Source organism: Balaenoptera acutorostrata, chromosome 3, assembly GCF_949987535.1.
Source record: "Balaenoptera acutorostrata chromosome 3, mBalAcu1.1, whole genome shotgun sequence".
Classification (NCBI taxonomy): Eukaryota; Metazoa; Chordata; class Mammalia; order Artiodactyla; family Balaenopteridae; genus Balaenoptera; species Balaenoptera acutorostrata.
Window position 1 is genome coordinate 95,108,439 of NC_080066.1, and position 25,636 is coordinate 95,134,074.

General features: G+C 41.8%; 1 protein-coding gene across 1 annotated transcript in view; it reads left to right on the forward strand.

Moving 5' to 3' along the window:
* Positions 1 to 25,636, forward strand: part of EHD4 (EH domain containing 4) — a 93,429-nt gene that overhangs the window by 15,884 nt on the left and 51,909 nt on the right. The window contains exon 2 of the mRNA XM_028166046.2: positions 17,601 to 17,777. Coding sequence (XP_028021847.2) covers positions 17,601 to 17,777 — 177 coding nt within the window. The remainder of the gene's footprint in view (positions 1 to 17,600; positions 17,778 to 25,636) is intronic.

Sequence of the window (25,636 nt, forward strand, 5' to 3'; positions counted from 1 at the left end):
CATCTTCTTTATCCATTCATCTGTCGATGGACATTTAGGTTGTTTCGTGTCTTGGCTGTTGTAAATAGTGGTGCTGTGAACATGGGAGTGCGTGTATCTTTTTGGATTAAAGTCTTGTCTGGGAATATGCCCAGGAGAGGGATTGCTGGATCATATGGTAATTCTATTTTTAGTTTTCTAAGGAACCACCATACTGTTTTCCACAGTGGCTGTACCAACTTACATTCCCACCAACAGTGTAGAAGTGTTCCCTTTTCTCAGCATCCTGTCCAGCATTTGTTATTTGTAGAGTTTTTAATGATGGCCATTCTGACCGGTGTGAGGTGGTACCTCATGTAGTTTTGATTTGCATTTCTCTAATAATTAGTGATGTTGAGAATCTTTTCATGTGCCTACTGGCCATTTGTATTTCTTCTTTGGAGAAATGTCTATTTAGTTGTTCTGCCCATTTTTCAATTGGGTTGTTTGTTTTTTGTTGTTGAGTTGTATGAGCTGTTTGTATATTTTGGAAATTAAGCCTTTGTCAGTTGCATCATTTGGAAATATTTTCTCCCATTCCGTAGGTTGTCTTTTTGTTTTTTTATGGTTACCTTTGTTGTGCAAAAGCTTATAAATTTGATTAGGTCCCATTTGTTTATTTTTGTTTTTATTTCTGTGGCCTTGGGAGACTGACCTAAGAAAACACTGGTACAATTTATGTCAGAGAATTTTTGCCTATGCTCTCTTTTAGGAGTTTTATGGTGTCATGTCTTATGTTTAAGTCTTTAAGTCATTTTGAGTTTAGTTTTGTGTTTGGTGAGAGGGTGTGTTCTAACTTCATCAGATTTACATGCGGCTGTCCAATTTTACCAACAGCACTTGCTGAAGAGACTGTCTTTTTCCCGTTTTATATTCTTGCATCCTTTGTCAAAGATTAATTGACTGTAGGTGTTTGGGTTTATTTCTGGGCTCTCTATTCTGTTTCATTGACCCCTAAGTCTGTTTTTGTTCTAATACCATGCTGTTTTGATTACTGTAGCTTTGTAGTGTTGTCTGAAGTCTAGGAGGGTTATGACTCCTGCTTTGTTCTTTTTCTTCAAGATTGCTTTTGGCAATTCAAGATTGCTTTGGCAATTCTGGGTCTTTTATGGTTCCATATAAATTTTAGGATTTGTTCTAGTTCTGTGAAAAATGTCATGGGTAATTTGACAGGGATCACATTAAATCTGCATGGGTAGTATGTCCATTTTAACAATATTTGTTCTTCCAATCCAAGAGCATTGTATATCTTTCCATTTCTTTGAATCATCTTCAGTTTCCTTTATTAATGTTTTATAGTTCTCAGCAAATGTCTTTCACCTCCTTGGTCCAGTTTATTCCTAAGTATTTTATTTTGGGGGGCACGATTTTGAAAGGTATTTTTTTTTACATTCCCTTTCTAATATTTCATTGCTATTGTAAAGAAATGCAACTGATTTTTATAGGAACATTGTTTTTAATTTTATGCTGTTATGCCTAATATTGCAATGAATATTCTTGGCTATAAATCTTAGTATATCTAGCTTTTTTGTTAGAATAGCTGTCTGAGCATGAATTACTGCATCAAAAGTTATGAATATTGGGCTTCCCTGGTGGCGCCGTGGTTGAGAATCTGCCTGCTAATGCAGGGGACACGGGTTCGAGCCCTGGTCTGGGAAGATCCCACATGCCGCAGAGCGGCTGGGCCCGTGAGCCACAATTACTGAGCCTGCGCGTCTGGAGCCTGTTCTCCGCAACAAGAGAGGCTGTGACAGTGAGAGGCCCGCGCACCGTGATGAAGAGTGGCCCCCGCTTGCCACAACTGGAGAAAGCCCTAGCAGAGAAACGAAGACCCAACATAGCAATCAATCAATCAATTAATCAATAAAAATAAATAAATCTTTAAAAAAAAAAAGTTATGAATATTTTTCAATTATATATACTCTTTTTTATATAAATTTATTTAATAAATTTATTTATTTTTGGCTGCATTGGGTCTTGGTTGTGGCACACAGGCTTTCTCTAGTTGCAGCGAGCAGGGGCTACTTTTTGTTGCAGTGCAAGGGCTTCTCATTGTGGTGGCTTCTCTTGTTGTGGAGCACGGGCTCTAGGCACGTGGGCTTCAGTAGTTGTGGTGCGCAAGCTCAGTAGTTGTGGCTTGTGGGCTCTAGAGTGCAGGCTCAGTTGTTGTGGCACACAGGCTTAGGTGCTCTGCAGCATGTGGGATCTTCCCAGACCAGGGCTTGAACCCGCGACCCCTGCATTGGCAGGCGGATTCTTAACCACTGCGCCACCAGGGAAGTCCCTATATGTACTCTTGACAAATGTACGTGTGTGTGTGTGTGTGTGTGTGTGTGTGTATATATATATGCTGTATATATTAAATATATATATATATACACACACACACAAAGGAGTGTATGTGTGTCTATATATATTCCTATTCAGAAAAGTTATTTCAAATTAGACTCCCATTAGGGAGTCTAATATAAGGATTATTATTTCATTAAACCATTGATAAAACTAAGTATTACTATTAAAAACAAATAAATATGATAGGAAAAAGTTTCTTTTCTTTTTTTTTTAAACTAGTGAAGCTGAACTCATAAACTATATAGCCAACATCTATATTTCTTTTTGAATTGTAATATGAACTTGGACCAATTTTCATTTGGAGTATTAGTCTTTATCTTGCAGATATTTAAATATTTTATTCAATAATGGCTGTCAGTCCTTTGTCATAGTTATTTTAAGTTTTTTTTCCAGTTTGAGGTTTGCCTTTTTAATTTTTATGACAATTTTTGACGTGCAGAAATATGTAACATTTGTGGTCAAATCTAGCATTTTTTTCCTCCATAAAATGTCTTTTATCTCTCTTATGCCTAGAAAATCCTTGTTTATCCTAAGATTTAGAAAATATTCACCTGTATTTTCTTTTTTTAAATAGATTTTTAAAAATATTTAACTCTTTAATCCACTTGGAAGTAAAATCTGTTTTGAAAGTATTCTTTTTTTGGTTTTTTATTTTTTAACCCTATTTATGGAATAATCCTATATATTCTTTTCCATTTTGGTTTATCCCAGAAGATTGGTTATAGTTCCCTGTGCTATACAGTAGGACCTTGTTGTTTATCCATTCTAAATGTAATAGTTTGCATCTACCAATCCCAAACTCCCAGTCCATCCCTCTCCCTCTCCCCCACCGCCCCCTTGGCAACCGCAAGTCTGATCTCTATGGGTCTGTTTCTGTTTTGTAGATAAGTTCATTTGTGCCATATTTTAGACTCCACATATAAGTGATATCATATGGTATTTGTCTTTCTCTTTCTGACATACTTCACTTAGTATAATAATGTCTAGTTGCATCCATGTTGCTGCAAATGACATTATTTCATTCTTTTTATGGCTGAGTAGTATTCCATTATATATATGTACCATATCTTCTTTATTCATTCATCTGTCAATGGACATTTAGGTTGTTTCCATGTTTTGGCTATTGTGAATAGTGGTGCTATTAACATAGGGGTGCATGTATCTTTTTGAATTATAATTTTGTCCAGGAATATGCCCAGGAGTAGGATTGTTGGATCATATGGTAATTCTACTTTTAGTTTTCTGAGTAACCACCATACTGTTTTCCATAGTGGCTGTACCAACTTACGTTCCCACCAACAGTATAGGAGGGTTCCCTTTTCTCCATACCCTCTCCAGCGTTTGTTATTTGTAGACTTTTTCATGATGGCCATTCTGACTGGTGTGAGGTGATACCTCATCGTAGTTTTAATTTGCATTTCTCTAATAATTAGTGATGTTGAGCATCTCTTCATGTGCCTATTGGCCATCTGTATGTTTTCTTTGGAGAAATGTCTGTTAAGGTCTTCTGCCCATCTTTCAATTGGGTTGGGTGTTTTTTTGTTGTTGAGTTGTATGAGCTGTTTGTGTATTTTGGAGATTAAGCCCCTGTCAGTCACATCATTTGCAGATGTTTTCTCCCATTCCTAGGTTGTCTTTTCGTTTTCGTTTTTGTTTTAATGATTTCCTTTGTCGTGCAAAAGCTTGTAAGTTTGATTAGGTCCCATTTGTTTATTTTTGTTTTTATTTCTATTGCCTTGGGAGACTGACCTAAGAAAACATTGGTACAATTTATGTCAGAGAATGTTTTGCCTGTGCTCTCTTCTAGGAGTTCTATGGTGTCATGTCTTATGTTTAAATCTATAAGCCATTTTGAGTTTATTTTTGTGCATGCTGTGAGGTTGTGTTCTAACTTCATCAAATTTACATGCAGCTGTCCAACTTTCCCAGCAACACTTGCTGAAGAGACTTTTTCCTGTTTTATATTCTTGCCTCCTTTTTTGAAGATTAATTGACTGTAGGTGTGTGGGTTTATTTCTGGGCTCTCTATTCTGTTCCATTGATCCGTATGTCTATTTTTGTACCAATACCACACTGTTTTGTTTATTGTAGCTTTGTAGTATTATCTAAAGTCTGGGAGAGTTATGCCTCCTGCTTTGTTCCCACCCCCCCCCAGGATTGCTTTGACAGTATGGTTTATATGGTTCCATATAAATTTTTTGATTATTTGTTCTAGTTTTGTGAAAAATGTCATGGGTAATTTGATAAGGATTGCATTAAATCTGTAGATTCCTTTGGGTAGCCATAGCCATTTTAACAATATTAATTCTTCCAATCCAAGAGCATGGTATATCTTTCCATTTCTTTGAATCCTCTTTAATTTCCTTTATTAATGTTTTATAGTTCTCAGCGTATAAGTCTTTCACCTCCTTGGTCAGGTTTATTCCTAGGCATTGTGTGTGTGTGTGTGTGTGTGTGTTTGTGATTTTAAAAGGTATTGTTTTTTTGCATTCCCTTTTTGATATTTCATTGTTAGTGTAAAGAAATGCAACCAATTTCTGAAAGTTAATCTTGTATCCTGCTACTTGGCTAAATTCATTTATTAGATCTAGTAGTTTTTGGGTGGAGTCCTTAGGGTTTTCTATATACAGTATCATGTCATCTGCATATAGTGACAATTTCACCTCTTCCCTTCCAATTTGGATACCTTTTATTTCTTTTTCTTGTCTAACTGTTGTGGCTAGGACTTCCAATACTATGTCAAATAGAAGTGGTGAGGGTGGGCATCCTTGTCTTGTTTCAGATTTTAGCAGGAAGACTTTCAGCTTTTCACCATTGAGTATTATATTGGCTGTGGGTTTGTCATAAATGGCTTTTATTATGTGAGATGTGTTCCCTCTTCACCCACTTTGGTGAGAGTTTTTATCATGAATGGATGTTGAGTTTTGTCAAATGCTTTTTCTGCATCTATTGAGATGATCATGTGGTTTTTGACTTTCATTTATGTGGTGTATCACATTGATAGATTTGTGTATGTTGAGCCATCCTTGTGAACTTGGGATGAATTCCACCTTGGTTGTGGTGTATGACCTTTTTTATGTGTTGTTGGATTTGTTTTGCTAATATTTTGTTGAGAATTTTTGCATCTATATTCATCAAAGATATTGGCATGTAATTTTCTTTTTTGGTGTTATCTTTGTCTGGTTTTGGTATCACGGTGATGGTGGCTTCATAGAATGTCTTTGGGAGTGTTCCCTCCTCTTCAGTCTTTTGGAAGAGTTTGAAAAGAATCGATATAAGTTCTTTGTGTGTTTGGTAGAATTCGCTCATGAAGCCATCTGGTCTTGGACTTTTTTTTTAAATATAAATTTATTTATTTATTTATTTATTTATTTATTTATGGCTGTGTTGGGTCTTCGTTGCTACACACGGGCTTTCTCTAGTTGTGGCGAGTGGGGGCTACTCTTCATTGCAGCGCGTGGGCTTCTCATTGTGGTGACTTCTCTTGTTGTGGAGCATAGGCTCTAGACACATGGGCTTCAGTAGTTGTGGCACGCGGGCTCTAGAGCACAGGCCCAGTAGTTTTGGCGCACAGGCTTAGTTGCTCCGCGGCATGTGGGATCTTCCTGGACCAGGGCTTGAACCCATGTCACATGTATTGGCAGGTGGATCCTTAACCACTGCGCCACCAGGAAAGTCCCTGGTCTTGGACTTTTGTTTGTAGGGAGTTTTTTTTTAATTACAGATTCAATTTTACTTTTAGTGATCAGTCTATTCAAATCATCTATTTCTTCTTGATTCACTTTTGATGGGCTGTATTTTTTTGTCTTGTTTTGTTTTGTTTGTTTTTTTATACTGCAGGTTCTTATTAGGCATCAATTTTATACACATCAGTGTATACATGTCAATCCCAATCAGATGGGCTGTATATTTCTAGAAAGTTGTCCATTTCTTCTAGGTTGTCAAATTTGTTGGCATATAATTGTGCATGGTATTCTCTTATGGTGTTTTGTATTTCTTCGGTATCTGTTGAGATTTCTCCTTTTTCATTTCTTATTTTGTTTATTTGGGTTCTCTCTCTTTTCTTGGTGAGCCTGGCCAGAGGTTTATCAATTTTGTTTACCCTTTCAAAGAACCAGCTCTTGGTTTATTGGCTTTTTCTATTGTTTTTTAAATCTCAATTTTATTTATTTCTTCCCTGATTTTTATTATTTCCTTCCTTCTGCTGACTTTAGGTTTTGTTTGTTCTTCTTTTTCTAATTCTTTTAGGTGGTAGTTTAGGTTGTTTATTTGAGATTTTTCTTTTTTTTTGAGGAAGGCCTGTATCACTATGAACTTCCCTCTAAGAACTGCTTTTGCAATATCCCATAGATTTTGTATGGCTGTGTTTTCATTATCATTTGTCTCAAGGTATTTTTTTAATTTCCTTTTTGATTTCTTCGTTGACCCATTGTTTTTTTTAATAACATGTTGTTCAGTCTCCATGTAGTCATTTTTTTCTCATTTCTTTTCCCATGGTTGATTCCTAGTTTCTTGTCATTGTGGTCAGAGAAGATGCTTGAAATAATTTCTGTACTCTTAAATTCGTTGAGGTTAGTTTTGTGCCTTAGTATGTGGTCAGTCCTAGAGAATGTTCCATGTGCACTTGAAAAGAATGTGTATTCTGTTTTTTGGGGACGTAATGTGCTGAAAATATCAATTAAGTCTAACTTCTATTGTATCATTTAGGATCTCTGTTGCCTTATTGATTTTCTTCTAGATGATCTGTCCATTCATGTGAGTGAGGTGTTAAAGTTTCCTACTATTACTGTATTCCCATCAATTTATGTCTGTTAGTATTTGTTTTATGTATTTGGGTGCTCCTATATTACATGCATATATGTTGATGAGTATATAATCCTCTTCTTGTATTGATATTTTTATCATTACATAGTGCCCTTCTTTATCTTTCTTTATAGTCTTTGTTTTCTGATATGAGTATTGCAACTTCTGTTTTTTTTTCATTTCTCTTTGCATGAAATATCTTTTTCCATCCCCTCACTTTCAGTCTATGTGTGTCCTTTGCCCTAGGGTGGGTCTCTTATAGGCAGCATATTGTAGGCTCTTGTTTTTTTAATCCAGTCTGCCATTTTATGTCTTTTGATTGGAGCATTCAGTCCATTGACATTTAAGGTAATTATTGATACACACATACTTATTGCCGTTTTAAACCTTGTTTTCCAGTTGATTGTTTCTTCTTTGTTCCTTTCTTTTTGTTTTTCTTTTTGAGGTTTGATTATTTCCTTTTATCTTATGGTTGTGTTCTCTTCTTTTTGGTTTTTGTGAATCTATTGTGTGTTTTTGATTTGCAGTTGCCCTGTTTTTCAAGTATGTTAACCCCTTCCTATATCTGCTTGCTTTAGACTGATAGTCATATGGGCTCAAACGCATTCTTAAAAAAAAAAAAAAATCTGCATTTTCTTACTCTCCTTCCCCACATTTTATGATTTTGATGTCCTTTTTTACATCTTCATGTTTATCCTTTTGATGTTCCTTGTGTTTATCATCGTTTTCACAAATAGGTTTTTTTTTTTTCTTTTTGATCTGTATACTGGCTAATTTAAGTGATTTACTTTCCAGTTGTGATTTCCTCCTTCCTATATCTTCCTGCTCCTTTTCTGTTTAGAGAAGACCTTTCAATATTTCTTTTAGGATAGGTTTAGTATTGCTGTATTCTTTTAATTTTTGCTTGTCTGAAAAATTCTTTATTTCTCCTCCTATTTTAAATGATAATCTTGCTGGGTAGTGTATTCTAGGTCACATATTTTTCCCTTTCAAGACTTTGAATATATTTTGCCACTCCCTTCTGGCCTGCAGTGTTTCTGTAGAGAAATCAGCTGATAGCCATATGGGTGTTCCCTTGTAATTAACTCTTTGTTTTTCTCTTGCTGCCTTTAGAATCCTCTCTTTATCTTTAATTTTTGCCATTTTTATTATAATATGTCTTAGTGTAGGTCTGTTTGGGTTCCTCTTGTTTGGGACCCTCTGTGCTTCCTGTATCTGGATATCTGTTTCCTTCTTTAGATTTGGGAAGTTTTCAGCCATAATTTCTTCAAATACGTTTTCAATCCCCTTTTCTCTTTCTTCTCCTTCTGGAATCCCTATTATGCATAGACTGACCCACTTTATATTAGCCCATAGGTCTCTTGTATTGCTTTCATTTTTTTTTTTAATTAGGCTTTTTGTCTGCTGTTTTGATTGGGTAGTTTCCATTACTCTATCTTCCAGATCACTTATCCTTTCTTCTGCATTATTCATTCTGCTATTCAGTGCCTTTAGCTCAGCTTTCATCTCAGCAAATTAATTTTCTAATTTTTCTTGGCTCCTCCTTTTAGTTTCTAGTTCCTTTTTACAGTAATCTGCATTTTTGTCGATAGCCTTTCTTAATTTCTTCAGTATTTTCATTGCTTCCTTTTTGAACTCGGTGTCTATTAGACTGAAGAGGTCTGTTTCATTGTTTGTTCCTTCAGGGGAATTCTCTTGGTCTTTTAACTGGGAGTGGTTCCTCTGCTTCTTCATTTTGCTTTTATTTCTCTTACTCTGTGAGTTTAGGAGAAACAATTATCTACTGTAGTCTTGGAGGGCTATTTATATGAGGGAGCATCCCTGAATAGCTTGTGGGGGTTTAATATATTTTTGCGCGAGGGCTGTTTTTGGTTTGGATGCTTGCTGTCTCTTTCCTCAGCATGTGCTGGCCATTTCCCCTTGATAGCAGGTGTGCAGGTGTGGGGCCTGCCCACGGAAGCATGCTGCTTTTGATTCCTGTAAACTTCCTCTCCCTTTGTTCTCCTTTCCTTCCTTTCCCTTTCTTCCACCCTCCTTCCAGAGCAGCGTGGAAGGTGGAGAGGAGCAGCTCCAGATGATGACATAGGTTAGACAGCACTGTGCCTTCAGCATATCCCAGCCCGATGTAGTTTAAATTCCACTCATAGCTGGAAAAATAGAGATATGAAAGGCTTTACCCAGCAAATTCCAAATACTTGGTCCAACAGGCCATTCCAGTTTTTCTTGGTCCACTCCTTTAGTACGCAGAGCAGTTAAAAGGATGATGTCATCTGAACAAACAGTCCTGGTGATAATATGTCAATGATTTAACTAAGGGAAAACAAAAATGAAAAGAAAAGTTAGATTCCACACTTGAGGAAGACATAGAGTTTTAAAATGGAAGTGAAGCTTGGCCTGACTTAGTTTTTCAATAACTCAAAGAAGATTAAATATTTAAAGTAATCTTGTAATAACTTTTAATAGACTATAATATGTAAAAATACTAGATCACTATGCTGTATACCTGAAACTAATATAATGTTGTAAATCAACTATAATTCAATAAAAATAAATAAATAAGCTAAAAACTTTTTAAAGTAGATGTTTGCTCAGAGATATTTATCTCAGCATTATTTATTTATTTGAAGTATAGTTGATGTACAGTGTTGTGTTAGTTTCTAGTGTACAGCAGAGTGATTCAGATATATATATATATATATATATATATATATATATATATATATAAATTCTTTTCCAGATTCTTTTCCATTATGGGTTAATACAAGATATCAACTATAGTTCCCTGTGCTGTACTGTAGGTCCTTGTTTATCTATTTTATATATAGTAGTGTATATCTGTTAATCCCAGGCTCCCAACTTACCCTCCCCCCTGCCCTTTCCCCTTTGGTAACCATAAGTTTGTTTTCTATCAGCATTATTTTTCATAGCAAGAAACGGGAAGCTATTTCAATGCCCAACAGTAAGGAAATGGCAAGCTAAATTGATGCATACTCACCTCAGAATAGTATGCAGCCATTAAAACTTGTGTTTTCAAATAATTTTTAATGGTGTGAGGAAAAACTAATGGTGAAAAGTCTAGATGCAAAATTGTTTAAATGCTTTGATCCCAATTGTATAAAGAAAAAATTATACCTGCAGAAAATGACTGGATGGAAGTATATCAAAATGTTCACATTAGTCATTGTCCTGTATTAATGTGGTCCTGTGCAAGCTGCTTAACTTGTCATAAGCGCAGTTTTCTCTTCTATAAGCTAGGGATAAAAATACCTGCTCCAGCAACAGGGAGGGTGAAAGGATAAAGCCTATATGTGAAATGCCTTATAAACTGTTGTTTGTAAGATTATTATCATTATTATTAGCATTTCATCATAATCTGTTGTTTGGTGGTGTCTACAAGCAGTGGTGGTAGTGGTGGTGGTACTCATTGCTAGGAAATAATTATATATTCTGGACCATTTTTATAAGACATTTGTGATAATAAATGTTTGATTCTTCTGGCATTTCCATTTCTTGGTATTAAACATGAGGATAAACAAAAGAAACTGCTTTAAAAACATCATTTCCAGATTTAGGACAAATCAGAGTTGAAAGACTAACACTTTCTTTTCAGTCCCTTTCCTAGTGAAATGGTGGGTCAGGTATGATCAATCAAAAATACATTATGGGGCTTCCCTGGTGGCGCAGTGGTTGAGAATCTGCCTGCTAATGCAGGGGACACGGGTTCGAGCCCTGGTCTGGGAAGATCCCACATGCCACGGAGCAGCTGGGCCCGTGAGCCACAACTACTGAGCCTGCGCGTCTGGAGCCTGTGCCCCGCAACGGGAGGGGCCGCGATAGGGAGAGGCCCGCGCACCGCGATGAAGAGCGGTCCATGCACCGCGATGAAGAGTGGCCCCCACTTGCCGTAACTAGAGAAAGCCCTCGCAAGAACTGAAGACCCAACACAGCCAAAAATAAAAGAAATAAATAAAATAAAGTAGCTATAAAAAAAAAAATACATTATGTAAAACCTTCCAACACATTATAAATTGAAATGTATTTAAACTCATAGCCCTGGATTTAAAAATCAGGAAATAAAACTGTTTCTCTTGCTGAACTCAGAAGTTGTACTTTAGGTATTTTTTTCACATCTCTATGGTTTAAAACCTTAGTAATGCTCAAAGGAACAAAATGACCGTTGGAGTTAAATGCTCTTTTAAAAAATGTCCCAGACCACAGCAATGAATTAAACCTCTAAACTCTCTGCACAGATGCCAGTGTATGCACAAATACTTTAAAATCTCATTTAGCATTACACAGGCCATTTCTCTTTCTCATTTCTGGCTTGAGAATTTAAAAAATAATGCTCATAAAACACCCCGGATAGATGTCCCTTATTGCTTTTTAGAGTGCTTACTTAATGACTGAATACCAACTAAAAAGTCTTAGATTTGGATATTTGTTATGATTCACAAAACCCATTCCTGTAAACACGCCTGTTGGCGGTTGATAGCCTCTTAAGCTCTGATTTAGGGCAGGTAGTGCTCTCACAGGACTAATAGAAATCCTATGTTCTAATAAACAATTTAATCTATTTGAACCTTTGTTTTCTCATCTGTAAAATGGGGGATAAAAATAGTACCTACCCCATAAGGAACTTAGGATGAAATAAGTTCATTCATATAAAGACTTCAGTACATAACAAGTTCTCAAACGTTAGGTGTATTACTAAAATAATTAATGCCTTTTCCATTATTCCAAGCACAAGTGTGACAGACAAAACCCAGACAGAACGCATGGGTGAATACCCAGGGGAGACGAGGTTTGCAGCTGGAATTTTGGATGTCTATCATTGAGTAATGTGCCTCTTCTAGTTTGTTTGTTTGCTTGTTTTTTAGTTATTCTTAAGCTTGTCTTTGAGAGGATGGTGCTTGGGTATGTTGAGGGACTTTTCATTGTCTTGAAGATTTTTGTTCTTCCCCTGTCACAAATGACAATTTTTTTTTTTAGCATCTTTCTTGGAGTATAATTGCTTTACAGAGGTGTGTTAGTTTCTGCTTTATAACAAGGTGAATCAGCTATACATATACATATATCCCCATATCTCCTCCCTCTTGCGTCTCCCTCCCACCCTCCCTATCCCACCCCTCTAGGTGATCACAAAGCACCGAGCTGATCTCCCTGTGCTATGTGGCTGCTTCCCACTAGCTATCTATTTTACATTTGGTAGTGTGTATATGTCCATGCCACTCTCTCACTTCGTCCCAGCTTACCCTTCCCCCTCCCCATTCTCTACATCTACATCTTTATTCCTGTCCTGCTCCTAGGTTCTTCAGAACCTTTTTTTTTTTTAGATTCCATATATATGTGTTAGCATATGGTATTTGTTTTTCTCTTTCTGACTTACTTCACTCTGTATGACAGACTCTAGGTCCACCCACCTCACTACAAATAACTCAATTTCATTTCTTTTTATGGCTGAGTAATATTCCATTGTATATATGTGCCACATCTTTTTTATCCATTCATCTGTCGTTGGACACTTAGGTTGCTTCCACGTCCTGGCTATTGTAAATAGAGCTGCAGTGAACATTGTGGTACATGACTCTTTTTGAATTATGGTTTTCTCTGGGTATATGTCCAGTAGTGGGATTGCTGGGTCGTATGGTAGTTCTATTTTTAGTTTTTTAAGGAACCTCCATACTGTTCTCCATAGTGGCTGTATCATTTTACATTCCCACCAACAGTGCAAGAGGGTTCCCTTTTCTCCACATCCTCTCCAGCATTTATTGTTTGTAGATTTTTTGATGATGGCCATTCTGACTGGTGTGAGGTGATAACTCATTGTGGTTTTGATTTGCCTTTCTCTAATGATTAGTGATGTTGAGCATCCTTTCATGTGTTTGTGGGCAATCTGTGTATCTTCTTTGGAGAAATGTCTAGGTCTTCTGCCTATTTTTGGATTGGGTTGTTTGTTTTTTTGATCTTGAGCTGCTTGTATATTTTAGAGATTAATCCTTTGTCAGTTGCTTTGTTTGCAAATATTTTCTCCCATTCTGAGGGTTATCTTTTCGTCTTGTTTCTGGTTTCCTTTGCTGTGCAAAAGCTTTTAAGTTTCATTAGGTCCCATCACAAATGACAGTTTTTTCTATGAAGTCAAAAAGAAATTTTCTAACCTAAGCAATGGAAGAAGAAAGACGCTGTCTACATATAGCCTTGCATGAAAGCAGCTCCTTGACCTGGGCTGAGCACAGCAGCCAGGGTCCCAGGAGCCACTTGGATGCAACCGAACCATGGCCCTCAGCGGACAGGGACAAAGCAGTGTCAGGTCCCACCACCCCCTCTGTCCAGCTGCTTGGAGTCCAAATGTCTGTCCCTTTTTTCATTGATGACTTGGCTGGAGACTCTTGGGAGCAGTCGCCACTGGAGTTAGCAGCCCTCTCTGAGAACACAGGAGAAGGAGAGTGAGGTGGAGCTGGGGACAAAACCCAGCCCAACGCACAGGATGCTCGTACAGTGGGCTCGCCGACTCTGAACTGCAGGGGAGTCTTTTCTGCAGTCTTTATATGGCCTCTTGTTCCTTTGAATTCTTGTTATTGCAGATAACACCACAAAGTCTCTGGAACATGTAGCTTTGGGAAAGCCTCTGAGCTGTCCAAAAAAAAAAAAAAAATAGTATCACAGTTGATCAGTCTCATGCATGTGGTTGGGTGGGTAACCCGTTTCGGTGCATCACACCTCAGGATCCACTCAGACTCTTCCTTTCAACGTTGCTGGGTTTGAACCTTATCTCTTCATTCTCACTTTGTTCACATCAGATACTTTGTGTCCTGGCTGTTCTTAGTTCCCTCACCGCATGTGACACATGCCTGCCTGCCCAGGGGTGTGACTGAAGTATATCTGAGTTTCACAATCCCCCAACGTAGCAATGCATTTGTTTTTCATTTTGGGGGTGTCTTTTTGGCTGCTCCACGCAGCTGGGATCTTAGTTCCCAGACCAGGGACTGAACCTGAGCCCTGGCAGTGAAAGCGCTGAGTCCTAACCACTGGACCGCCAGGCAAGTCCCTCAATCCCCCAATGTAAAGACTCTTCTGGGCAATCAGCTGAGAGTGTCATGTATTAACTCATGTATCTGACAGGTCCTACTTGGGGTCCCAGAAGCTGGGTGCTGTGTGGAACCCCACGGCTATGGGGCTGAGCCTGGTATAAAAGCAGAAGCCTCCAGCCAGGAGGGAGGAGCTCCAGGCTCCCAGTCCTGCATGGCCACTCATGAGTTTGACCAGCAACAAGCCCCTTTTTTGGCTATCTTGGCAAGCCAGCCATTGCTGTTAACACTGACTCTATGGGAAAGTGCCTGTCAGGTTTCAGACCAACACTTGGACCTAACCTTTTTGTGAGGCGTGCACTGCAGGAAGCCTGGTGACATTGGCTGCTGTCATTGGCACCTCTCCCCAGTTGTCCCCCTTCCTCCGTGTCTCCCACAGGCCTCCTGGCACTGCCTCATCCAGGCAACGGGGTATGGAAATCTAACTGCACGTGGGATGGGTGTGATCCGGACTTGACTTCTAGCTTTGCTGTTGAATGGTTTCAGACTTAAGATCTCAGAGTGGCTGTAAAACTTAAATTCCTAAATTCATACGTGTATGTGAAATCCACACGTTCTGCATACGCTCTATAAGTGCTGGAGTTTCACAAAATGTGTGATGCTCTCGCTGTAGCTTTTATCAGTATTTCTAAGATTTGTGTGGAATTTCATAAGAGATTATAAACCTGAACCTTTCTGCTCCTAAGAATATTTACTAGTCTACTAGTTGCCTGAAAAAGTTTTTAAAAAATTAAGTTTGAATATGTTTTGAAAAATAGCATCTTCTCTCCCCAGCTTTTCTCCAGGGAGAATGGGGAGAGCTGGCCCCTTGTTGTAAGGGCAGCCCAGGGACCATGCAGGAGGACGGTTTGGAGAGCTCTTTTCCCTCACTTTGGAGGAAATAATTGGGCCATAGTGCCTTATGGAGGCACCCTGGAACTCCCCTTGTGCTCCTCATCTCTGAACAAACTACCAACTGAAGCCCAGGTTTAAACATATCTGGAGACAGCACAAGACCTGGAGTCTGACTGCCTGCATTCCATCTCCACTGAAACACTTACTGTGTGACCTTGGGCACGTTGCTTAGCCTTTCTGGTGCCTCAGTTTTCCCACCTGTAAAATGGGGGTAATGTTAGTATACACCAGGTAGATAGTGTATACTACCCCAGAGTATTGTACTACACCAGGTAAATAGTGAGAACAGTTGACCCTTGAACAACACAGGTTAGGAGTGCCAACCCTCTGAGGAGTCAAAAATCCACATATAGCTTATGGTTAGCCCTCCATACCCACGTTTCCTCTGTATCCTCAGTACTTCCACATCCACAGATTCAACCACCTGTGGACCATGTAGTAGTGTAGTATTTACTACCAAAAAAAAATCCACATGTAAGTGGACCTGTGCAGTTCAAACCCGTGTTGTTCAAGGGTCGACTGTACTTGGTGAATGCTGGGTGCTGTTATCTGATTTTTTTTCACATTTACTCTAAATGTAAGGGACATATTTAAATGCTGTGTCTATTCTGGTGCTCTACAAGTTCATAGAAATGTAGAAACTTTAGATTTAAAAAAAAAAATCTAACGTTTAGAGTACAGCCTGCTAAGAGTGCTAAACAATTTCAGTTTTATTTACAGAGAAAAAAATGAGTCTAAAGGGTGGCTTAACTTCTTATTCTTAGAAAAATGGCAAAATGGTGTTGGACGGTTGGTAGTTCGTTCTTTCCCTCTAACCCTGGAAATAAAATCATAGGTTCTGGGCTTCAATTTGATTAGTCAAGACATTTTAGAAACAAAAGAAATGGTTTAGGACCAAACAAGACTGTAAGCTGCAGGAATGGGGAGTTGGAGAAAGTTGTGCATGTTTCTGCCCTGAGCCTCCTCCCAGGGCGAAGGATCATCTCCCTGGCAGGGCTGGGACAAGGCTCTGTCACCTCAAACAGGCATTCTCTTCCACCGCCCCCCTCCCCCAGTTGCCGTTCACTGTCCCTGCCAAGTGTTCTCTGAAGGTGTTGCGTTTCCACCTGTTGCTTGGTAATTAGTGAAAAGTATTCCAAAATACTCCCTCCTTATGTTCCCCTTGGTTGCAAAGGAAGGAGGGAGTTGTCTTTGCACCCCCCATCCCATTCCATCCATATAGGCCTACGTATACCTAAGTGTGTCCCTACATCCTGGAAAGGAAATCTTGGTGGGGAGGAAGGGAGGGGCTCTGAGTGGCTTCAGCTGAATGATGTGCTGGTGGAGGTAAGGGGGAGCTAATGTTAGGACACAGCCATTTCCCACAGAGAGCAGACTTTCCCCATAGCTCTACCTCTGGCTCCCTTGCCCCACGCCAGCCATGCCACTGAGCCAGTCCTATGCCCTGTACCACATCAATTGGCCTCCTCAGCCCCCTGGATGAACATCCTCAATGACATCTGCTAGGACCACCATATGCAGGTTAAACTGCATGAGGGCAGCTGGGCAACGGGGCAGGTGGGGGTAAAACCCAGCGAGAGTCCTGCTCACTAAGCTGTGAGCCCTGGCACAGGGCTGGGTCTGCCTAGAGGAAGGGACATCTTTTTCCAATTTGCACAGAAAGCTAGGGATGGCCCTGGTGATATCTAATCCGAGCCCTCCCCTTAGCAGTCTCCGTTGCTGCTCAATTCTTTGGCAATCATCTTCCATGGCCACGACTTCCAGGATCCCAAGGGAGCTGTAAAATGCTCAAGGGAGGCTTTTGGGGCCACATTGACTGCCAGTGATCAGGAAGGAGATGGTTCATCATTTCATTCACTACACTGGGTGCCCTCTGTGGGCAGGCATGGTGCTGGGTCCTGGGAATATACATCTGGCCATAGATATGGGCCTGCCTTCAAGGCCCACAAACAGAGAAGTGCAGCACCCACGGTGAGCACCACGATGGCTGCAGGCGCAGGGTGCCTGGGGCCCACAGAGCAGGTGTCCCCAACATGCTAGAGGGACGGGGACGCTTCCCTAAAGGAGGTGGGCCTGAGCAGGGTCTTCCAGGACGCATAGGAGCTGGCTGAGTACTCTTCCCTGGGGTAGTAACTATTGTGCCAATGGAACCGTGACCGGGAATGGCTGTGCTGAGCTAAGGTCCACTTTGAGAAGGCCCAGCAGGTCTGCAAGATGTCTGCCTCTTTCACTAGGCTCCTTACACTGGGGGAAAAAATAGGTCTATAGATTCTAAGCTTTGAAAATTCGTTATTAGCAAAAGAGTACAATGCCAATCATTCTCTTTTTCTTGGGGGTTATATTCTAGGTTTTCAAATGATTATGTTACAAATTGGTAGCCCCAGGAAGCTTTCTGGCCTCTTGCCTTGTGACCACATGCTAAGTTTCTTTTCTTTTCCCCTCTCCCAGATACTTACTGGAGCAAGATTTCCCAGGCATGAGGATTGGTCCAGAGCCCACCACCGACTCTTTCATCGCCGTGATGTATGGAGAGACTGAGGGCAGCACCCCAGGGAACGCTTTAGTCGTGGACCCCAAAAAGCCATTTCGAAAGCTTAGTCGCTTTGGAAATGCTTTCCTCAATCGGTAAGGACCAGCAAACTGCCATCTTTGGTCAGGTTGTTTAAACCTGTTCTTGGAATTCTTGCCCATTACATGTAAAGGTCCAAAACCAGAAGAACAGAGCATGTGTGTTCTGAAAGAGAGAAGTTGTGAGAAAATTCGCTATCATATTCAAATACTAGAAAAATTCTCTTAGGAAGTGATCATTTATACTTACTCTGGGTGACTTCAGAGGGCAAAGCTAAGGCCCAGGTTTGGACATTATAAGGCCACACAGTATATGGAACAAATTTCTAATAATTTGAGTCTCACAGAAATAGATCAAGTTGCCTTGTGAGGTAGTGAGCTCCCTGTGGCTGGCAATGTTACATGGTAGCTGGATGACCGCATCTCAGGCATCGTGTGCTGGGGCCTCCTGCACAGAGGGCTGAGCCCAGAGGACCACTGAAGTTCTCCTGACACCCAGACTTAGTCTTGGTTTTTCCAGGACTGGTCACCCCACCTCCCTGGCTGTCCCTTTTGCTTCTCAGTCCCATGCTTTGAGCTGCTTCCTCATTCATTAGAGCAAGGCAGTGGAGATAGAGTCAGAATACACAAAACGTTAATTTTATTGCGTAGTCATTATTTCACAGATGTGAAGTTGTAGGATAGCTGAGGTTCTGTCTTGATTGGAGATGTGTTTTATTTGTACTACCTTTCACCAGAGTTCCCAATGACACAGTGGGGTACAGGACAGAGGACAAGCTAGCAGGTTGTCCGGGATGCAGCTCTGCACTTTCAGGCACCACCTGCTCTTACCTTCCCTTCCCTCTTCTTCTTTGACACTCCTAGCCTATTTTTTTAAAATTAACTAATTATTTATTTGTTTATTTTTGGCTGCATTGGGTCTTCATCGCTGCGCATGGGCTTTCTCTAGTTGTGGCGAGGGGGGCTACTCTTCGTTGTGGTGCGCAGGCTTCTCATTGTGGTGGCTTCTCTTGTTGCGGAGCATGGGCTCTAGGTGCGCGGGCTTCAGCAGTTGTGGCACGCAGCCTCAGTAGTTGTGGCTCGCGGGCTCTAGAGCACAGGCTCAGTAGTTGTGGCGCACAGGCTTAATTGCTCCGCGGCATGTGGGATCTTCCCGGACCAGGGCTCGAACCTGTGTCCCCTGCATGGGCCGGCGGATTCTTAACCACTGCGCCACCAGGGAAGCCCCTAGCCTATTTTTTAAAACGCTTTTCTCTTTCTTCTTGTGTTCCCCTCACTGCTCCGTTCCCCTCTTGTAGGAGTCTACCGCTTTAGACTGGTTGGTTGCAGGGAGTGGGCTATGGGAGTGCAGAGCCAGGGAGGGGTCCTCCAAACCCCTTTAGGGAGGCATGGAACTAGAGCTGACAGATAAGAGACTTGAACTGCGCTTCTACTTTTTAGATTAAAAAAAAAAAGGAACAGATCCTCCCCGCTGACTGCTGTCCTCCCAGAGGCTGAGGTGCCTGATCGCACAACTCCAGGGTGCGCCATTCACAAGGGCTGTGGAATGAATGACGTGCCCGGGTGCTGTGCAGTGGCTCTGATAAGAGTGGCCCAGGCGACCTCCACAGGCGCCTCTCTAGGAATCTGTACTCTCCTCTAAGAGCTTGTTTATGCTCCCAGAGCAAATCAAAGAAGGCATCCAAGGGGCACCAAGGGAACTTGGCCACGGGATAAATAGAAACGTACAGATGATGTAGATGGAGTCGCAGAGAAATTCCATCTTGTTGCTGGCGGGGATTGGCAGAATACTGTCCAGATGAGTTTTTTCCCCCTGCAGAGTCTCTCCTCTAGCAGAAGTGTCCTCCTCAACTCCAGGGCAGCCTTGGTTGGCACCAGCGTGCCTCCTTGTAGGAGAAGTAAGGGTTGAGCCCAGGAGGGAGAACACCAGAGGGTCTCTCGGGACAAGTGGACCACAGCTGAGGGGAAGTGGGACAAGAAGCTCCCCCAGCAGGGCCTCCCAGGAGCCGTGGTCCTGGGGCAGGCAACAGCCAGGCTTCCTGTCCCAAGACTGGCCCTGGAAGGTTCCGGAGGCCCTGGAAAGTGCAGGGCACAGGATCCTCCTCCATGAAAGGCTGCCTGGAGTCCCTCGATTTCATTACCACTGTCCTTAGTCTTATTTTCTTTTTGCCTGACAAAGGCTTAAAAAAGAAATAAGCTGCCACCTTTTTCGAATTCCCATGTTATAAAGTCTGTATTCACAAGGGAAAAACTAGAGAGAGTGGCTATTGGCTTCATTTATTTTGGCAGATGATTTACTTCCCTAACAAATTTATTTTTTCTCAAATCCCAAGCATACAGCAGATGAGAGTGGAGAAGGAGCATTCAGGAAAGACTTTGTTTTTTGTTTTTTGGGGTTTTTTTGATGTGGACCATTTTTAAAGTCTTTATTGAATTTGTTACAATACTGCTTCTGTTTTATGTTTTGGTTTTTTGGTCACGAGGCTTGTGGGATCTTAGCTCCCGGACCAGGGATTGAACCCACGCCCCCTGCATTAGAAGGCAAAGTCTTAACCACTGGACTGCCAGGGAAGTCCCTCAGGAAAGATTTTGAATGGCAAGGTTCTTTATCTCAGAATTTAAAACTTGCTGAAAATAACCCATGCTTTATATAATCGTGTTAATTGAATTCAGAATACATAGAAAAGTAATAGCAAATATTTATATGGCATTTACTATGTGTCTAAACTTTACTTGTAAATTAGCTCTAAATTCTTACAAAAACCCTGTGACATAGGTGCTACTATTATCCCCAACGTACAGAGGAGGAATTGATGCAGAGAGAGGTTCATTTAACTTCCACAGGGCCACTTGGCTGATAAATGACAGTGCTGGGATTGGAACCCAGGCCATCTGGCTAGAGTCCTGCTAGTGAGTGCTGTACTGAGCTGCCCAATGGGAGGACGTTTGGACTGAGAATCACTGCCTATTGCCCTCTATCTAACATTTAAGGCTGTCCTCAATCTAGCCCGCCAACAATGATGATGAAGATGATAATGATTATGTCCTAAATTATAGATTAATAATTTCACATACACCCTCTTTTCAGGGCTAATAAGACAGATGATACTAGGGCCATTTTACAGATGAGAAAACTGAGAGCAAAGAAGTAAAATGACTTGCCCAAGAAGATGCAGAGACAGGGCTAGAATTCAGGCTCCCTCTTCCCTTTTACCTATTGCCCTGCACCTCACGAAGCACCAGCGAAGAAGAGTTCCTATCCTTCTAGCCACCTGGTGGCCATGTATACCTGAAGCTCACATGTTAGGGATGTACCACCTGGAAATCGATAGCATACTTAAGAGTAAACAGCCTGCTTAAGTTGTATCTACACGGCAGTGCTGCCGTTTCACCCAGCACTAACACAAGGAAGAGGGTCAGTTAGCGTGGAGTGCTCAAATGTGTGTATGTAATTATAGCATCCCTGTGGGAACAGCAGCAGGCTTAGCTCTAAAGGCAGGCAGACTTCTTTCTACATAGCATACTTTCTGGGAATTAGGTCAAAATACAGTACTTAGTAGGGAGGAGAACTGGTTGTCCGCTGTGGAGAACTTCCACCGCCCACCCTACTGAGCAACCTGTCCCCCCTACCCGTACGGGATAGGTCTCATTATTCTGCCCCTCCCATTACAGGGTGTGGGCTTGGGCATCTGCCCCCTGGGGCGTCTTTAAAAGAGTTTAGTACTTCACAAGATGGTACCAGCCTCGAAGCATTAAACAAACCAGTGGAGCTTAAGCCTCAATCTCTAAGGCTGGTTTCTAAGAAGGTAACGGGAGGTTTACAGTGCACTTCTGAGGAACGAAGACAAATTCCCAAAAAGACAGCTTTGAATGATAGAAACTGCATACCTGAACAATCGAAAAAGAAAAGGAGTTGAGTCTGGAACAAAGAGTTCTATGGAAAATACCTTAATGCGACATTCTGAGACTCCACCGTGCTGCTCTACTTTCTAGAGGAATCCCACAGGCAAGCCTGTCTCGGAGTTGCTCCATGGGAATGTGGTTATTGAGGTTCCAAAGGCTGTTGTCAGGAGGCAGTTCCACCTCACAGAGGGGAGGGACAACCCAGCAGCACACTGAGGGCACAAGCCCTGGGGGACACCAGCGTGTTTTGGTCAGTTCAAGAAATGTCAGGAGTTGGCCTCTGACACTTCCCCCTGCAGCCTGCATTTGGATCGGATGTTAAATTTTTCCCTCAATCTACTTTTCTGAAAATGGTAATCTTTTTTTTTAATCCAGATAGCTACAGACATCATTTTCAGTTTAGGATCCACAATTTAGGATTAAATAGTAGACTTCCACAGAAGAAATTATTAATCTCATTTACTTCTCTGTTTCTCTTTGAAAAATAACTTTAATTGCTGGCCGTAGGGCTTGAAATTTTGAAACTTCCTTTTGAGCTGAAGGAATCTAAACAGTACTTCCAATGCTCCTGTCATTTTAGCCAGGCCTGATGGTGGTGATGGTGTGATAAAAACAAACCAATGAAAACAACAACACAAAAAAACTCCACTGTCTTAAATTTGCATAATGATTTAGCAATAATAGACTATATATATGTATTTTTGGACTTATACTCTATTCGTTACCTCTATGTTTGTAACTGAATGAGGCTTCATTCAATAGACTTTTTTTAGACTGTGAATATTACATAGTCACTTAGTACCATTGGGATTTTTTAAAGAACTGATTTTTTTTTCTTTAATTATTTTTATTTTTATTTATTTATTTATTTATGGCTGTGTTGGGTCTTCGTTTCTGTGCGAGGGCTTTCTCTAGTTGCGGTAAGCGGGGGCCACTCTTCATCGCGGTGCGCGGGCCTCTCACTATCGCGGCCTCTCTTGTTGCAGAGCACAGGCTCCAGACGCGCAGGCTCAGTAATTGTGGCTCACGGGCCTAGTTGCTCCGCGGCATATGGGATCCTCCCAGACCAGGGCTCGAACCCGTGTCCCCTGCACTGGCAGGCAGATTCTCAACCACTGCGCCACCAGGGAAGCCCCTAAAGAACTGATTTAATGCAAGTAAACAGCATCGGTCCACACACATGCTGGCTCCACCAGATAATTTAGCCGCAGAAATTAAGGAAAAATAGGCTCTTGCCAAGAATCACTCTTGATTCACTAGCAAAACTAATTTTTTTTTTTTAAACATGAGAGATTAACTGGTTAGGGGTGGAGGGTGGTTTGTTTTGGGTTTTGTGGTGTGCTTATCCATAATAAACTCCCTGAAGCCCTTCCCGTTAATCTTTAACCTCAGGATTTGTGGTGGCTCCTGGATCATCAAGCCATTGTTCTTTGTTGGCAGCTGCCTGCACAGCCCTGGTCCTGTCATCCCAGAAAACCAGCTTTTTCCCCTGTGGTGGCTGGGAGAGGGAGGTTTGATTTAGAAAAGTCTATGTTTAGGTCGAACTGCATGGAATTGCCAATATTCAACCATCTTTTTGCTTGTAAAAGTGGTAGTTCCAATTAAGACTCAGTCTAAGGGATAACCATGGACTTTTCATAGTCTGGATGTGAAATTAAATTCCTGTTGGGCAGTAGAAGTTTAGATCAGGTCTTTGTGGTAGGACCATGTAATAACAATTGGTTATTACAGGTTAGTTGTCAAAGTTTTTTTGCATATTGGGTGCTATTCATTCTGCCAATTTAGGAAGTCGTGTAATCTCTCTGATCTTACTCTTATCAGTAAAGTGAACTGGGGCAAAAACAGCTCCATACTCTCTTCCATTGTAAGCTTAGGTTTATTTGAACCTAAAGACACCCTGGGAGTCCTCAGGCTGGTAGAATTGCTCAGAGACCTGACCAAGGCCAAGAGGTGAGTGAGAAGGAAGATGGCCACCACCAATGGATTGAGAGCAGGCCACACAGAGGGGCCTCTTTGGTGGGGAATTCCAGGGCTATGGCATGTCACTCCTTTATTTTAGGATGTTGCCTTCTGTTGATAAGGATAAACAGCGGTGATTCAAATGCATGAAATGGCAGTAGCAGCCTAACAGTTAAGAGCCCGACTGGGGTCAGAACTGCCAGGTTTGCATCCAGCTCCATCACCTCCCAGCTATGTGACTTGGCAAGTTATGGCATGTGACCCTTCTGTGCCCTTGTTGGGGAGGAAGAGATTTTCCTCTACCCTTCTAGGTTCTTCTGGCTGGTCCAAGAGTTAAGTTGACATGAGCCAGATTACCAGGAGAAAATCAAACAAAAATTTAATTACGTGTATACATGGGAGAGATCCAGGAAAACCGAGTAACTAACTCCCCCAGACGGCTGAAGCCCTCACCTTAAATACCATCTTCAGTTAAAGACAAAAGAGGATGTTGGGGGTAGTGGTTTGGAACCTGTAAGGGGAAGAAGGCAGTTGACACAGAGCTGGAAAATAATGTTCGGTAAACAAATGTTCGCTGGGCCATGCAGAGACAATGGGACACAGAGAGGAGTTTTAACAAACGGACTTTGCGAGGTTCCCCCCATATACGCAGCTAGTTCATACTGTGTTTATCTCTGGTGACAGCTCCCTTCCTGGAACAGGTCCTCTGTCTACATTCCTTAGGCAGTGAGAGGGGAGGTCAAAGAGTCTTCCTGAGTCTTTCTGGGCCTTAAAAATAATCAGCCTAAATTAATCCTCGTGCCAATGAGACACATTTTCGGGGTGGCCAGATTTGCTCCCCTCCACCCCAGTCTCATCCTTTGTAGAATGGAGGTGCACAGCCCCACTGCTGAAGGTTGTGGCCATGATTGAGTGTGTTAATGGAAAGTGCTTAGGACAGTGCCTGGCACACAGTAAGTGGTCAGTGGATGCTTGTGCCATTTGATTATTGCTGCAAACTACTGGGTATCACTGCACTGGAGATCACATCACTATTAAGCTACTGCCTGGCTCTTTTAAAATATTGATCATTGAATTGGAATGTTAGTGTTTGGAGGTGATTTTAGGAACTGAAATCCCCTTACCTCCTTGTCTTACTGTGCCGCAGGACTTCTAGCCACCGGCCTGAGACCTTATAGCCCATACCATTCCTTTACTCACCCCCTCTCTGCTACCCCTAAGCCTTCCTTGGTTGTGGGGTGACGGGGAATTCGGGTCCAATGTAGGGTTCGATCCCCTCCTCCTCTCCTTTTATCAAAAATAAAATATATCAAGCCAGCCCTGGGTGAGGGACATATTTCATAAAGCTTACGTGAGGCTCCTGGGCTTAACTGGCACATGTGCGTATTTCACGTGAAATGTAGAAGGCAATGCATGGGTACACTTTATGCTTGTTAGTCCCTCTGAAAGAAGTAGGAAATCCATCTTGGGACAGCAAATCTGTGCTTGGAAACATTGCAGCAGTCATATCAGTGGGAAAGGCCTGACCCAAGGCTGACTGTGTTATATCCGATAAATAACCCACTTTTCACCTTCCTTTCATGGAACATCAAAGGAAGACAAGATTGCTCTAACAGCATTGCATTAGGGTTTTTTCTGATTATAGTACAACCATTTAAGAAAACACATGTGTGGTTCTAACCCCTAGAGTGTGGGCCATGCCCCCACACAGGGGTCTGAAAGCTGACTGTGCCCTGTGCTCCTTTGCCCACCTCCCCACCTCCCCCACACACATGCTGGGCAGGCTGTGCAAAGTCCAGCTCTGCACATACAACCCCTGTCACCCTCTCTCAGGGTGCCCCTGGAGAACTCCCCTCCCCTCCCCCTCCCCTCCTCCCCCCTCCCCTCCCCTCCTCCCCCTCCCCCTCCTCCCCTCCTCCTCTCCCCCTCCCCTCCTCCCCCTCCTCCCCCTCCCCTCCCCTCCTCCCCCTCCCCGCCCCTCCCCCTCCTCCCCTCCTCCTCTCCCCCCTCCCCTCCTCCCCCTCCCCCTCCTCACCTCCCCTCCCATCCCCCTC